Source organism: Eurosta solidaginis, chromosome 5 (assembly GCF_040869045.1).
Source record: "Eurosta solidaginis isolate ZX-2024a chromosome 5, ASM4086904v1, whole genome shotgun sequence".
Taxonomy (NCBI): domain Eukaryota; kingdom Metazoa; phylum Arthropoda; class Insecta; order Diptera; family Tephritidae; genus Eurosta; species Eurosta solidaginis.
The window spans coordinates 210601527-210618810 of record NC_090323.1 but is presented as its reverse complement, the minus strand read 5'-3'; the positions used below and the strand labels follow the sequence as shown (position 1 = coordinate 210618810).

General features: G+C 39.6%; 1 protein-coding gene across 1 annotated transcript in view; it reads left to right on the top strand.

Moving 5' to 3' along the window:
• Window positions 1-16608, top strand: part of ImpE1 (Ecdysone-inducible gene E1) — a 169017-nt gene extending 152409 nt beyond the window's left edge. The window contains exons 5-8 of the mRNA XM_067787938.1: window positions 8450-12733; window positions 12798-12994; window positions 13919-14450; window positions 14525-16608. Of these exons, the coding sequence (XP_067644039.1) occupies window positions 8450-12733; window positions 12798-12994; window positions 13919-14450; window positions 14525-14595 (5084 nt within the window). The 3' untranslated portion in view covers window positions 14596-16608. The remainder of the gene's footprint in view (window positions 1-8449; window positions 12734-12797; window positions 12995-13918; window positions 14451-14524) is intronic.
• The last annotated feature ends 676 nt before the right edge of the window (window positions 16609-17284 follow it).

The window sequence follows — 17284 nt, the reverse complement described above, 5'->3', positions numbered from 1 at the left end:
AATTTGATCTTGTATTGACTGTTGAGATCAGTTGTGTTAACAAAAGAATTAGTTAGATTGATTAGGAATCTGTCAATTTTACAGAATTTTGTTAACTTAAGACCGACAATTTCTCTTCTGTTGAAGTGACTAAACTAATTTGTTCGCTTGACAAGGAACTCGGTCGAATCAACCATAATTCGATCACTTTGACCGAATCTCCGTTAAGTCAAGAACAACAGAACCGATTTGTTGATTTCACTAACACCATTTCTTTCATTGTACCTATTTTTTATTTTTCTTAAAAATCGCTTAGGTATGTACATCTGTTCGCTATATATTTCTTATATTATACAGCCGATTATTTGGATATTACGAATCGGATAAGATTATTATTCAGCCCCATTCATGAAAGTGCCGTCCTTACTTGTTGTGGTTGTGATCAGAATACATGACAAACTACGTAAATTTATTAATCTCCATAAACCTGCCCTTCGCAAGGGTAACTGATTACTTAAGGATTGATATTAGGAGACAACCAGTGAACCTCTTTTATATCCAGAACCCTCCTTACATTATATTCGTTATTTGAAACACGACAACGTGGCAATGGATGTAGTGAATGTAATATATTTTCTGCACACCAAAAAAAAAAACTTTTGCACTGTGTAGGCTGAATTGATAGAGTCTACTGGTACCTCGGCGAATAGGGATAGAGAATCCACAAAAGATTTAAAAAATTATGGAAAATAAGTCTTCTGACTGGGAGGGATGAAACTTGAAAATGCTTAAATGTTCACCAGCAAAATGATGTTCCGTTTTGAAACTGTAAACAGTTAATCCTTCCTGTCACGAGTGCGAAGCATTTGGCTTTCTCATGCTGCAAAGTTAATATAAAAATGCCATTCCCAACGATTTGTTACATGTGTAGTTACAACAAAGAATTTTGAATACACAAAAAGCATGTTGCACCTGCATACCAAATACTGCAATTTTTTCATATTTACAAACAAATTCTCGTTTAAGCGCTGCTTATTTGAGCACACAATTTACAACAACACATATATCCAAATAAGTATTGGTTACTTATGGATGCTGCACCACCAGTACAATAATGGAATGCAACTTAGCAACAAACCCAAAGCCAACAATGCAACCATATGTGGTATTTCATTATATCTAACTAGATATATGTATGTATGTATGTATGTATGTATGTATATATGTCTATATGTATGTACATGATTGTGGTGACCCACTTTATGAAATGTACAACTAACCGATCCAGCAGCTAACCCATCCAGTCAACCAAGTCAAACAACCTGTTTTCACCGGCAAATTCAAGCGCATCGTTCAATAAAAAAATTTTCTTTTTGTTTTCTGTTGCATTATTGTAATTGTTGTTCGTATGTTTTTTTTTTTTTTTATAGTGTTTTCTTGCTGATTTTATTAATATTATTATTGTTGTGGTTAATGTTATTGGTTCAATGTGGCAAGTTCAATTGTGGCGAGCCGTCGACAACCGCGGGCAACAACATCAATTGGCTGAGAAAATGTCGTCACTGTAAAAGCAACAACAGAAAGTTCAAAAAAAAAAAAAAAAAATACAACAAAAATTCACCAACAACACTTATATCGACAAAATCCATACTTGCGACCAGGCTAACTTCAATGCATTTATTTGTATGTATGCTCTTTAGGGTGTTCCTTATTTCCAAACTATTATCTATTGCAGGTCCTCAATTTAAACTTTACATTTTAAAATCGTTGTCCAAGAAATAGGCGAAACAAATTTTTACGGTTCATAGAAATAAAAACAAAGTTATTCCAGACATTTATTATTAGATTGTAGCTGATCTTTATGTTGTTGTAGCGATGAAAAAAAATCCCCGAAGGTTTGGGGGAATGTTATCCATGTTGATGGTTCTTTGTCGGATATAGATGCGACGAGTTCTGGTAACAGGCACCATTGAGGTACAAGCCCGACCATCTCAAGAACGACCCACCCCCTACTTCCTTGAGGAACTTGTGATCGTCAGAACCTCGGCTGCTAAAGAAACGTGATTCGCTACGGGTGGCTGAGGTTGAAAATTGGGCTGAAGAAGTTATAAATTGCGAAACACAGCCCCTTGAATCATTTGGATATTTTGATCGCCTCTTACGACAGGCCGCCGTGGTGTGATGGTAGCGTGCTCCGCCTACCATACCGAAGATCATGGGTTCACGCCCAGGGCAAAGCAAACATCAAAATTTTAGAAAAAAAGTTTTTTCAATTGTTCTAAGCGGGGTCGCCTCTCGGCAGTGGTTCGGAGTCGGAATTAAAAAAGTAGGTTCCATTCCCCCAATTTCTAGGAAAAATTAGAAAAAGGAGCACGACACAAATCGGAAAAGAAGCTCGGATTAAAATCTCTTCGAAGGTTATCGCGCCTTACCCTTAACCCGCTGGGTGGAGTTTGAAGCTGATCTACTTCAATAGTGCCAGAAAACTGTCAAATACAGCTTACGGTTTAAACTAAACAGAACTATCAACCTACATGACTCTCTTGCGATCGAAAAATGCTGCTATATCGATCATGTTTTGATAGACGGACAGCAACCAAAGACCACGCACACTTGACATCTGAAAGCATAAGTAGAACAGGTCGTGCAATTAGAATACCTGGTATGTAATGCCGCGTTGCGGCCGAAAAATTGACAGTGCTGAACGTTGAGAATAGTATGTCAAGCATTTTAAGCCACTTTAGAATTCATCCCAAGCATTTCATTTGCCAAAATTAAGGCATCTGACGAACATTTTCAAGTGGGAGCAGACAAACCGCGGGTTGAGTAGTTTAGAATATTTTCACGTAGCCAAACATACCGTAAAATACGAACTCACATATCTTGAAGTTTTCTATTGGGCATATTAAAGCATTTCCCATATGATGGGACTAATACCTTGATGATACTAGTTTCCGGAACGTACTGGATGAATATACGACAAAAGACTATCATCATCGGCAACACTCCCTAAAACCTTCGCGGAGTATCTTTACCACTGAAAGTTAAAGAAGGAAGCGAGGGGGCTTTTGAAAAATAGTAAAAAGTAGGCGCAGAAAGACGCGAATGCAGAAAGCTAGACTAACTAGCCAACAGGAATAGTGACCAAGTAAAAAAAAAGGCCAATGTCAACAGATTTCAATAAAGGGGTGAATTCTTGTAGAAAACTGTGACCTGGCAATATATGCAAGGTTCAGCTGCCAATCAGCATAACTCAGTAAACCAAAAAAACTTATTGAAAAAGCTTTTCGTTTTTATACAATCGCGTTTTCTATTCATTCATCTCTTGCTCATATCCGCAAAAAATAACTTAAGGGCTTTGGCAACTGAAGGTAAAAGTTAAGGTTAGGTAGAACTTTCAGTACCTAAGTAAATTTCAAGAAAAGCTGTTTGTTTTCTAAGTTCCTCATATGAAGAGAGTGCTTACTTTAAGGAAATAAAATTTACTGCACTCTTTATGCAGCAACGAAGCACTCAGAGAAGGTGCTGATCCCGATCCCATCTTGTGGAGCATACTGAAAGCCCACCGTAGATCAATAAATAACTTTCAAGTGTTTAATAACGTTTAGCTATATCACGAACTCAGTCAGAAGCATATACATTGAGAACATTAGATGAGCAAGCTCTCGGAGCAACAGCCTTTTTAGTCTTGCGGGCGAAGCTGACAATGTGTGAAGTTTGAAAAATAGGAAAGATTTATCGACCTATCCCAATCGAAAAGTCAACTTTCATTCTGCCTCATGTGATACTAGACATTCTAGAGATAGTTTTACTCCATTTGTAACATTAGCTCTAAGCGCCTACGCATACAAGACCGCTGCGGTGTTTTTCAAGCTGGGCTTATAGCTATCTGGGATGCTGCTCTCTATCTAATTAAAATACCGGTGACTAGCTCTGTTACCATTTTTTCCGACAGCTAAGCTGCCAAAGCATCCCTGCAAAGTAGTGATACATCGTCACTAGTGGCGTTTAAGTGTAGGGAAGCTCTAAACAAGCTAGATAATAAGTGCAACCTCAGCATAATATGGGTCCTGGGCTACAGTTACATTTCGGAAAACTGCGCTGCTAATGAGCTAGCAAGGAAAGCACCAATTTGCAAACCATAACCTCTGATGGCTGGGTTAAGCCTCCTTTGAATACTTGCAAGCACTTGCTGCGGAACAAGCTAACGTAAGATGGACCTTGGAACTAACAGGTAGTATGTCCAGGCAAATCTGACTCATCTGGACAGATAGCAATCTGTCATACTTCGGAATCGCCTCTCTATTAGCCCATCAGTGGGTATTTTAACAGGTCCACTGTCTTAGGGGCGGACGTGTGGCTCATATAGGCCTCCAAGCAATGGAATTCTGCCTGATCTGCAGGGACGCGGAAGAGATAGAAAAGCCGTTGTCCCGCTCTGTCGAAGACCAGGTCCCGATGCCTCCACAGACACCTCTTTGGGTGTATTGCGGGGCTAGAATAGGCAAATATTAGGCAAATGTGCTGTTTTAGCTTCATGGGTATATGAACCACGTTCTGCAGAAGTGAAACGATGGCGGCCACTTTAACTATACCTAATATAACATTCGCAATATAAACTACTTCACACTTTACTAAATACTGGGCCTTCATCCCGCGGTCGTAGGTGCCAAAACATTTGCTCCAAGGATGCGGGTAGCATGACTACTCAGCCAACGCCTCACGGACCGGCTAGTTCAACATAACGTTAGAGGATTTAACCGTGTCTTAGACTAGTTAATTTTTCAAATGAACACAATGGGTTCCAATCGAGCAAGACCATTAGGGAAAAGGTCGCCAATTCCACCGATACAACCTCAAATGTTTTTTTTGCGATGAATTCAAATCGAAATAGGGAAAAAGTTTAGAAACAGATTCAGGCGTTTTTTTTCAGGGAAAAGAGAACGGATACCATGACTGAATTAAGGACCGCAAACTCATTCGTGAACATCATAAACGAAAGCCAAAAACTCCTAGCCTGGCAACGGTTTGCTCATATATATACGTAGGGACCCAAATGGATGAACCCTGAGCGAAATGGATAGTTAATAAAAAGTATATTCTTATATGTACATACGTTTGATAGGAAATGCAATACAAAAAGTAAAAAATTGCACAGAATTTTTAATAAAAAAATGTCTCACGACATAAAGGGGTTATATTGACGGTTTTGCAAGTTTGTTTTCATTGAACAATCCTTTTGCTTAATTGCTTGCTATAAGCCCGACTCTGAAAATAACAGACACCCTAATAAACATATATACAAGCATTTTGCTGACAGTAAATGGTCTTTCACCGCGGATCGCAAATGGTTGCAATCTCGTCACACTTTTATTCAAGTAAATTGCCGTTTTTCCTGTCTGTATTTGTAGTCAATCGTTACTTGATGCTTTGGTTCTGCCCATCTAAACACCGCCGCTAGTCAAAATGTTCAGACGTGCTTCATCGGCACGTTCCAGGGTTTGGCTGCATTTCGTCTGATCGACTATTGCATCCACCGTCATACGATTGGTTTGACCGATATCCAACATCATCTCTACGAGCCATTCCGCTCGGGCTTTTGAACATATAACTATGACTTAATGGATCATATGGCTTAAGAGGAAGAATTGAGGAGAAGCACGTAGTTCGATTAATATTGCGTTTGTAAAGAATGAAATTACATATAACAAAATATATAATAAGGAAAAAGTTTGCAGTTAATAGCAAAACTAACTAATTTGGTAATGTAATAGGGTGATTCAGTTTGTCTTGAAGGTGCCCGGATTGCGGAGACAGTGCGGCATACGACAAAATACGCAAGACGACGAGAGCACCCCATTGTAGAGTTATTGGGTGCATCTGTAAGACGAACCGTAAAATTGGCATATCAAAAAACATAATAAGACGAAAAATTGTAAAAAAAAACAATTACTCAATCTGTTTGTAATGGAAAGGAAAGGATTGAGAGGCATACGGTTGAAGTCGAGATGTATTTTCATTTCCTATAGTTTCGTGCACAGATTGCATATAATGCACGTTAAACTTTTGCAAGATAAAGCTAATCGCAATATTAGTGTAATTGAAAAAAGGCGAAGAAGTTCTTACTTCCAAGAGGTTCTCCAGATCACGTATGTAAAGGTACGCTGGGAAGGAATTCTGTTTGCTACCACAAATTATTCGCAACGCAGGAACATGATATCCTATGGCGTTTTATTTCTACTTGACTTACAGGAGGAGGCGGCTGGACGACGTAGGATGTTCAACATGGTCATATCAAATCGGTCCCAGGCTAGTACCTTGATGCTGTTATATTTCGGAACGTACCAGATCAATATCCAGCAATTGACCATCAAAATCGATTAAACTCTACAAAACATTGGATTGTCTATTTATCGCTAGAAAAAGAAGAAGAAGAAGAAGGAGAAACGGGTATTTTGGTATTCTATTCTTCAACATCTGTTTTTAATTTCGCAGTCCACCTGTCACCGTTCTCGCAACAACCTTAAAGTTTCTACCTTGCTCTGTTTGCTAACGACTACCATGCGTCTGCTTTTTTGCGTCATATTACACTATTCTTTCCAGTGCTAATAGGATGGAGATTTTTCCGCTCTTTACTTGTACTGTTGATGCAGAACGCCAAACGGAGCATGTTAGTCGGTAGTCTAACCTTATTTTCATAGTAGGTTTCAAATCCAACTTTCAGCGGTTTTTTTTGTTTGGAGTACCAACTATTTTTTTTTTTCTGCTGCCAGGTGAAGCTAGACGCGAGCCTATCCACTTATTTATGCGTATCGTAACCTGATTGAGTTTCTTCCGCATATCGGAAGCTGTCGGCTTGTTGTAGAACTCGTCAAAGCTTTCGATAAAATTTTTGGTAACAAAATAATAAGCTTTCTTATTCAAGACCAATTATTAAATCAGATAAGCCTTACAGCTCCTAGTTATGCTTTAAGCATGAAAAAGACTAGATGTTGGCAGTAGTATCCACAACCCCTTCGTCGTCATTGACTCATGCTTTTTGATGAGGCTAACCACAAAAAGATAATGGAGTGGTGAAGGAGTATGTGCGGCTGGGTACTTTCACCCTGTACCGTTCGGATCGAAATGACCTTGGACCTTTACAAAGGGGGTCGGCACGCATGTTGGGGGAGTCGGACTAGTACTAGAAGGTTCTTGTAACGGAGCGTGCTGCTCCAAACCTTCGGTGAGTATTTTTGCGCTTGCTCCAAACACAAAAGACGTGGCTGTTGGAGAGAAGAAACACATGAATAGACTGGACCAGCGTAACTGAGCGTACAGGACCGATTGCTTAGATTTTTGATTTGTAAATATCTTCGCTTCCGCTATGGCGGATTCAGAATGCGAGCGTAAGCGCAGTCTTTAGAGGTGGTGAGTGGAAGGGAGAGGAAAGCCAAGGAAAAGAAAGGGAAGGCAAAGAAAGAAATGGAAAGGAAAGAAAACGAAAGGAAAGGAAATAAGAAAAGGAGCGAACAGGGACGGAGAGATTAGAAGACAAAACCGAAGCTTATCGTTTAGTAATTGGTTTGTCAATTGTGGGTTATCGGCGAGGTATAGATGAGTTATCGATTTGTTATCAGTTTGCTTTCGATAACAAAGTTGAATGAGTTACTGATTTTTTATCGCCGAGCTGCTAGGTTGTTATCGAAACGTTATCAATCTATTATCGCTATGTTGACAAAAAGTTATCAATTTAATATCAGAAGTTTATCGATATATTACAAAAAATGTATCTGTTTTTATCGAAAAGTTATTAAAAAGTTATCGATTTGTTTCGGATTCTTACTAATTTGTTAACGGCCTGTTATCGATATTCTTCCGAAAAGTTATCGATTTTCTATCGTTTTATTACTGAAAAGTGATCGATTTTATATCGAAGGGATGCCGATTTTTTATGGGAGTGTTGCCACATTTTTATCGGCGTGTCAACGATTTGTTATCGGTAGATCATCGGTTTCTTATGAAACGTATACCGCTTAGCTTATAAGAAACCAATAAGAAGCTGGTGACTCGGCGATAACAACCCGATTACAATACAATAACTCAACGGTAATAATTCGATGTCGATAAGTAGCCGAAATAAAACAATAAACTGTCGGTATCGATTGTTACAGATAAAAAACGGCAAGGCTATCCGGCTAAAGCCGAAACTATTTGTTTCTGATAAAGTTGACTCTGTTGTGGTTTAATTTAATTCTTGGGCAAGCTTTAGTTTTCTAGACGTTCACCTCTATGTTTACTCATCGAATTTCAACAGTATTAACGACTTTTTAGAATTGGCGTAGTTTGAATTCAAAATATCCTGCCTTTATGTATACTAACATCAAAACCCATGATGTATCTTTTTTAGAAAACTATATTTTAATTCATCACAGACAGATCTCGTACTCGTCTATCCAACTAATCTATTCTTATCGTATTCTATTTTCAGCTGCTCTCCCCGGTTCCGTTTGCTACAGTCATGCACACTGTGAGATGTTCGATAAACGTTCACATTGCGATTTTCTTATACCAAATCTCTTTGGACGTTGCCAATGTACAGCTCCAACCAGGTTGGTTGGAGGATTTTGTGTAGAGGGCAATGTGAATCTTGCACCCGAAGTACCAGTATTAACTACGTCATCTACTTCAACATTAGCAAGCAGCACAACAACAACTAAAAGAACAACAACTAGCACTACCTCAACGCCAGCTCCACTAACAACTAAAACAGAAGAAGCGCCAACATCAACCGAACCCGTGCGCTTTGACAGTGTTGAAGAGCAATCATTTTTCGAAGAAAAAATTGATGATTCACCAGCAAACTCGGATGCTGATATGGATTTGCCTACAACACCGGCACAACAGCAGTTAACACCAGCAGCAACTGATGGCAATTTACAAGCGCTGGCGGCTGCCGGTGACAATGGTGATGCAATAATATCACAAGAAGCAACGCCGGTCGCTGCTGTCGTCGACGATTATCCCTATAAGATGGATGAAGAATATGAACAACAAATTGATGATGAGCAACAACAACAACAAACAATGGAAGATCAAGAGCAAGAAGATCAACAAATTATGGAAAAGCAAGATGAAGAGCAACAACAAATGCTAGATAATCAAAATGAAATGGTGGAAGAGGAAAAGAGGGTTGAAGATGAAAAGCCGGAAGAGGTTGTGGCAGTAGCGCCAATAAAAGAAGAGCTAGAAACAAGTGCAGTACAGCAGCCAGTAGATGAAAATGAAGATGTAGCAGCAGAAGACACAAATTTTGCTGAAAGTGTGAATGAGAACGTTGATATTGTTGCACCGCTATTGGGCGCCCATGAAATGCAACAAGTTCCTGTAAAAGATGCAGAACATGATGAGCCGGAACTAGGTGATGAACAAGAAGTAGAAGATAAAATTAAGCCTGATCATATAGCGTTAACTGGAGAACACGCATTTGAGAGCCCTCCAGAAGCAACTGAGCAAGAAGAAAGTAAGATGGAGGACGAAGCGGTTTTAGCAGAGGCTGGGCATGAGCAAACCGAAGCACATATTAAAGAAGAGCACGAGGATAACGAAACAATTAAGGAGCAAGAAAGTCATGACGCGGAACATGCTGCTGAGGAAGATGCTGCTAAAACGGAACATGCTGCTGAAACAGAAGATGTTGCTGAGGATCATGTCGCTGAAGCGGAAGATGTTGCTAAGGAAGTGGCAAAAATTAGCGAAACTGAACACATTACAGGCGCGGAACTAGATAGCATTCTTCCAGAGCCGCAAATCAGTGAAGGAAACATTTCTCAGGAGAAAGATCATTATGGACAAGAAATGAGTGAAAATGGACATAAGCTAGGAGAGCTACCAAATAAACAGCTAGAGGAAGGAGGAGTGCCTGTGGAAAAACCTGTGTCAAATAAGCCTTTGGAAGAAACGTACCAAAATGAAACACCAGATCGATTTCCGTCCGAAAACCTTTATTCAGAAAATCACTTGACGGCTGACGAAATGTACGAGGACTTGGGAGGTGGTGAAGGGGAATCGGGCAATATTGATGAAACGATGAAATTTGATTATGAACTAGCACAGGAAGATATGAACGCCGACAATACTGAAGCGAGCGATGTGGACGAAGAATTAGGTATTGCTTTTAACCCACCACATGAAGTTGAGCAAGAGCCACAAGAGGCTGATTTAGGGCAGCAAGAAATTGACAGCGAGCTGCAAAAAGCTGAGAACGAACTGCATGATCCTGAGAAAGTGCAGCAAGGAAGTCAGGAAGAGCAACAAGAAGCTGACAAAAACCTGCAAGAACCTGAAGAGGAACCGCAAGAAACGAACGTAGCTGCACAAGAAGCAAACGCTGTTTTACATGAAGGTGATGAGGCTTTAAAAGAAACTTACCTAGCTGCACAAGAACCCGAGGAAGCTCCACCAAAAACTGAAAACGCTTTAGAAGAAACTGAAAAAGCTCCACAAGAAGCTGAGATCACTGAAAACTTAGACTCTGTAGTTAAAGAGCATGACATGGCAGAAAAGGAACCGACTCTTTATGTGCATGAAGTTGAGAATAAAAATGAAATCACTGACCAGCAATTGCAAGAAGAGTCAAACAAACTAGACAAAGAAAGCGATAGTGAAAGTGAAACTCAAGTAGAATTAGAACAACAACAACCACAACAGCCAGCAGCAAGTATTTCGGATGTAGCAGCAGAATCCACAGAAAGAGTAGAAAATGAAAGCAACATAACTGATAATGAATTAACCGTAGATAATGTGGATACCAAGCCGGCACTTGAGGTAGAACAAGAGCACAAAATCAATGATGTAGATAGTAGCAACAATGCAAGTCATGACGAATTCACTGATCCGACTGAAATAGCTGCGGCAGAAACAACGGAACGAATTGAAAATGACGCAGAGATAGAAAATGTTGCTGCATCTGAGAGCACAGCACCTTATCCAAGCATTGATGATGATGAACGCATTTTGGATGTGACACAAGTGCCATTAAATGATAATGTGAATGCTGCAGGGCTTATTGAACAGAGTGTTGGGAGCGAGGAGAATAACCAGCAAATGACAGAGAGAGCAGAAACGCAATTAGCAGACTCAGACTCAGTGGGATCATCAACAGATCCAACTGAGGAAAGTGATGTAGATGACAGTGAGGCAGCAGCTAGTGATATCGAACATGTGGTAGTGAAGACTGTAGAGCTGGCTGCGCCACAAACGGATGAACACCTCCCAGAAAAAGAACCTGCAGAGCTTACTAACAGTGCGAGTGAACTGGAGGTGACAAATGCGCCAAATGGTGAGCCACCGCTACATGATATTGAAGATGGAGTAGAGGAAAATGAAGTGAAACAAGACGTGGGAGACCAAGAGCCTGAAGAAGTAACTATAGCAGCAACCGAGGTAATTTTGCTGCAAGAAGCTGCATTTGAGACTGATAAAAAGATTGAAAGTCAATCCGCAGAGCAACCAAATAATGCAGATGTTTTTGAAAATGAAAACGAAAGTCAAACGGAACACGTTGAAAAAGAAAATGAAGCTGATGTGCGCACGGCTGAAGGCACAACAGAGTGGATTAAAGAAGTTAATATAGCTGAGAAAGAGGACACACCATCACATGAGGCTTCTCTTGCATCTAGCACATTAGATGAACACACATACATGCTGGAAGACGACGAGTCCACTGATAAGCCCTACTCAGAGATATATGACGTAAAGGAAACAAATCAACTGACTGATGAACAAATGAAGATCGCGCAGGAATCAAATCAATTTCTAACTAGTAGCAGCTTCGAGGAGCCCAATCAGTTACAGCAATCCATCCAAACCGACCACGTTGACCATGACCAAACGCCTCATATCGACGAGCCAATTCGTACAACTGAAGACGATGAAAACCTCTCGACAGCTACAATGGTTGATCAAGACGCCAACGAGCATAACGTCGATCAAACTGATTCTAATTTCATCAGTTATAGTAACCAAAATGGGGAAATGCCTGAGTCGAGTCCATTTGAAGAACAACAATCGATTGCAGACATATTAAGCGATTTGATGACCGATGATGCTGAAAGTACCATCACACCATTTGAGTCCGCTACCGAGTTGAGTGAAAATGAAAATCATATTGTACAGCCGGAGATCGCTTTTCAAAATACTGCAGACTTAGTTGCCGCCGATACCAATATTGCTGAAGAGAAGCTAGCAACGGTCCTTGCGCCAACCGCCGAAGTAACTGAACGCCCCGAGCGTAATGAAGAAAAATTAATATCCAACCATTCAAAAACGCAGGATGTGAGTGTGCAATCAAGCAATGATATTCAAAAACCAGATGAGATACAAGACTCAGCAAATTTGGTTGATCAGATTGCTGAAGTGGATCACACATCGATTGGCAACATACAATCGCATACACTGGAATCGGATAGTTTGATAATGGAAAGCAGCACTTTGTCTGCCGCGGAGCTCGACGAAGCGCATGGTTCTGGCGCAGGCGCCGAACTAGATGTACGCGCTGATGAAGCTACAGCTGAACCGGCTGATATTGTTGAAATAACCACACAGACTTTGATGGGTTTGGCAAGTCGTGTAACGCTTATGGAACCGGCTGCACCAATTGTAACAACACTGAAACCATTAATGATAGATGCAACGCCGGAGAATGAATACACACCCGAACCGGTTAAGGAAGTAGCGGATACTGAAAGCATACTAGCGACGAAAGCTAGCTCAGGTAAATTTTGGAAGCGTTTTTTTATCTAGTTCGCTGTAGTACTTTATTCCTTTTTTTGTTACAGAAATACGTAAACGCGTCGAATTGGGCTCGGAAGCAGTTTCGCTTGGTTTAAGCTGCATACACAATCGACAATGTCAGCTGGCTGATCCGAATGCAATATGTAACGTACGTGGCATTTGCGATTGCGCTACAGCGGAATTGACAACAGAAGCGCAGTGTAGTGCGCAACGGACGGGTTGTGCACCCGGCACCTTCCAGGTATACTTTACGCTCTAACATCACCATTCGAAGCCTGAATTCGGCTCATCGTATCTCAGTTGTCAGTTATGAAACGTCCTATCTCAGAATTTGTTTAAAGAAAATTCGAACTCGTTCAAAATTTAATCATCCACTAGCTTCCCCGGCAGATGTTATCCTGTACTGTTGAGAATTGGTTTACATAGATTTCAAAAGTGATTGTCCCTTTCTCCTTTAACACTCTAACCCATCCTTATCATTCCTGCCTTTGCCTTATTCTATTTTCTTCCCCCTCCCACTCTTACACCTAAAGCAATCCCACTTATACTCCCATTCTCACTCCCACTCCTACTTACGTTTCTACTTCCAATCCCCCTCTTACTCCCATTTCGACTCCAACACCCACTCTTACTAACGTTCGCACTCCGATCCCCCTCAAACTCCCACTTCCACTTCAAAACTCGCTCAAACTAAAATTCTCATTCTCACTCCCACTTGCGTTCTTTCTTAAACTCATCCTCACTCCCACACCCACTCCCACTTCCATTCTAACGTCCATTCCCACTCCTGCTCCCACTCTCACCCATTGTCCTACACCCTTACTTACTTGCTTAATTGGCGCTTAACCGTTTAAACGACCATCCAACGAGGCGCGCCAGTCGCTTCTTCGCTCTGTCAACTGGCGCCAATTGGTCCCACCAACTCCCAATCAAACTCGTACTTCGACTGCCACTCCCACATTGGGTTTTTGAAAAAAAGATTTTAAAGTAGGGCGTTCTTAAAAAAAATTATGAGTTTTTCAAAAGTTTGCTGAGATACGGCGTTTTCGGAACTGCAACCGAGATAGGTCTATATGCCACTCAGCAAACCATTTAGACTTACTTTTCAGGTTTAATAAAAAAATCATTTCAATTTTCAAATTTTTCCTCCTACTCTCTTCCGCAGTGTCGCTCGAGTGGCGTTTGTATATCATGGTTCTTTGTATGTGATGGCCGTCCGGATTGTAATGACGACTCTGATGAGGAATGCACATTTAATGCGCGTCTAAATCAAATCTGCCCACAAGAAGCTTTCCAATGTGAGCGTAGTGGTCGTTGTATATCACGTGCTGCACGCTGCGATGGTCGCAAGCAGTGTCCACATGGTGAGGATGAGTTCGGTTGTAATGCATTAAAGAGTGGTCAATGTCCGCCAAATACATTCCGCTGTAAAAGCGGCGAATGCTTGCCCGAATACGAATATTGTAATGCAATCATTTCATGTCGAGATGGTAGCGATGAGCCACCACATTTGTGTGGTTCACGTTCAATGCCGACTTTCTTCCTGCGTCTGTTAAATGCTGGTGGTCTATTAGAGAATGAAGATGCATATTGTCCACATCGTTGCAGTAATGGTCGCTGTCGTTCGACGGCGATTGTTTGCTCGGGTCGTGATGGTTGTGGCGATGGTACCGATGAGAAGACATGTTCTGTTTGTAGTGAGTTTGATAGAAAATGAAAAGCTATTAAAATTTGAAAAAAAATTAAATAATAAACTTCTTTCGCATTGCAGGATGTCCGGCGCCGCATATCAATAGCTTGCCAAATTACCTTGCCACACATCGTCCAATGCCGTTGTGGTAGATCTGAGTACTAAAACTCGCTAAACAAAAAACGAAAACTTCCTTCGAAAGCTTGAATGGATTTCTAAAATCTTTATTAAGCTTTGATTCGATGAAAACACAAAAACAATTTTTCGGATTGCTTTTTTTGCAAGTGATCGAAAGCGTTAAGCTAATGAGACAACACGTCTAGCCGTTGCAATATACTGCCCATATATAATAACAACGACTTTGATATTTTATACGCCTAAAATTAGTTTGTAAGCTTATTTATTCTATTCATAGAAATTCTACTCTTTTTTTTTACATCATCATAATACAATTAAATTTTCAAATGCAATTGCCGCCTTGCTGTCGGGGAATAGATAGAGACTATCTAACTAATCTAGTGCCAAATATACGCTTCGAATGCAAATTAGCTGGAATGTCCACCCCGAAAATTGGATAAACAAATTTACGGTACATAAACTAGGTTTGTCGGATAATTCAAAACATTTTCGGAAACAACAGTTACACAACAAAATACCTATTTACAATGTCTCGCTGATCTTATTTTACGGACTCTAATAAAATTTTACAAGAACAACATTACTGGCTTACGTGATAAACCGTGATACCTTTGGATGCAGTGTGGTGAAAAGTACTATAGCTACTTTGGGAATATCATTCTTGAGGCGTGAAGTATACTCCACTGATTTGGGGGCACGCAAGTAGTACCGCATACTTTATAATGAATCGGTCGATCGCTGTACAAATTGTCATGTAGTAACGTCTCTTGGTCGCATCTGTCGCGACAATGTTCTTCAAGTAGATAGGTAAGGTATTTTGGAAAGCGCGCCACAGAGCCATGATTGTCGAGTTTTTATCATCCTCAATAGTATGAATGGAGACTGGAACAACAGGACGGTGCATCGGTGCATACCGATCAAGCCTCATCCCATAACTGATATTATAAAGGAAGCATTTTCAAGCCGATTATACACTCGATTTAGTGATTTGCAGTAGTTGGCAAGCACAATCGATTTATTCGCTACAAACTTTTTTTATGGGGGTTTTTGTAGTCTCGCCTCAGACTCTGACAAGAGTGATAAAGAATTACAGAAGACCGGACCGTATGATCGTCAACTCTGGCTTTCTACGACATGATAGAATAAATTCTAATAGTTTACATTAACATATTTCACAAGCGGAACAAACATTTCTCATAAAAAACATGCTAAAATAACATCGAGTGAATACTTTTATACCACCCTGCATATTGACGCGGATCGGTCCTGCATTTTTCGGTATAATTAGAATTCAAAGGCATTTGTTATTTTGATTTCTACAACAAATAAAATGTACATAGGTGATTAGGGCAGTTAACCCAAAAAGTCTCAAAAACTATTTTAAAATGGTCTCGAAACAATGCTACTGAAGAAAAACTCAGGCCCGTCTCAAAATTGTTATAAAAACAATGGCGAAACAGTCTAGCAACTATACTGAAGCTATCCGAGATATATATCATCCTGGCATAGGTTCGAATCGACTACGAAACAGCCTCCAAAAAATCTCAAGATATCACGAATACTATTCGCAAATAATTCTAAAAGAGCCCTTGAACTATCCCGAAAAGGGTTCTGAAATGTTTCAGAAATTTTTCAGAAATATATCGATTTGGTCGCAAAACAGTCCTGAAATAATTCCTAACAGATTTCTAAATAATCAGAAAATTGCACCAAAAGGACGAAGTTATTTTATAATAAAGGTCCTGTTTTTTGGTAAATTTGTCATTGAGCAACCTATCCTAGGCCTGAAATCGTTGAAATAATCCCGGACTTAAGTGTAGGGGTTAGGGCACCAGTAATTCCAAAAATGTTGTAAATATCTCGAGAACTATTTCAAAATAACCCCGATAAAATGGTTTGGAGACAATGCAGGAATGATTCTTAAAACAATACCTGCACAGTTCAGAAATTATCTTGAAACTATCCCTAACATAATTCCTAAATTATTCTGAACTTGGTTTGAATTGACTTTAATACAATACCGAAAATACTTTGCGTTTATACCGATGATGGTTTCAAAATAATATCGGAATAATCCAGTATTAATCCTGAAAGGATCTTGATATAATGCCGATAAGAACCCAAAACAAACGGAAACTAAACAGAAATAGTAGTTAAAGAGTTTAAAAAAGGAAGGGAAAGAAATCAAAAAAGCGAGGTGAAGTCAACTACTGAGCAAATGTCTTTCAAGAATTCCATAATGAGCGCTCTAAAAAGTGAACTGAACAACGCTACACTTTTTTCACTTTTAGTTTTAACTGAATTTCCGGAAATTACAATTGCAGCTAAAAAAATTAAAATTGAAGTTCAGAAGATTATAAACAAAGTTCAATTGAAAATTCTGTAATTTTCTGAACTGAAATTGAAAATTCGGAACTTCAGTTGTAACTTTTTCAACTTAGATTGAAAATTCTGAACTTCAGTTGTAATTTTCTGAACTGAAATTGAAAATTCTGAACTTCAGTTGTAATTTTTTGAACTTAAATTTAAAATTCTGAATTTCAATTGTAATTTTCTGAACTTAAATTGTAACTTTCTGAACTGTTATTGTAATTTTCTTAACTGCAGTTGAAAATATTGAACTTCAAATGTATTTTTCTGAACTTCATTTGCAACTTTCTGAACTTAAACTGCTAAAGGTGTAGTTTAGAAAGATGCAATTGA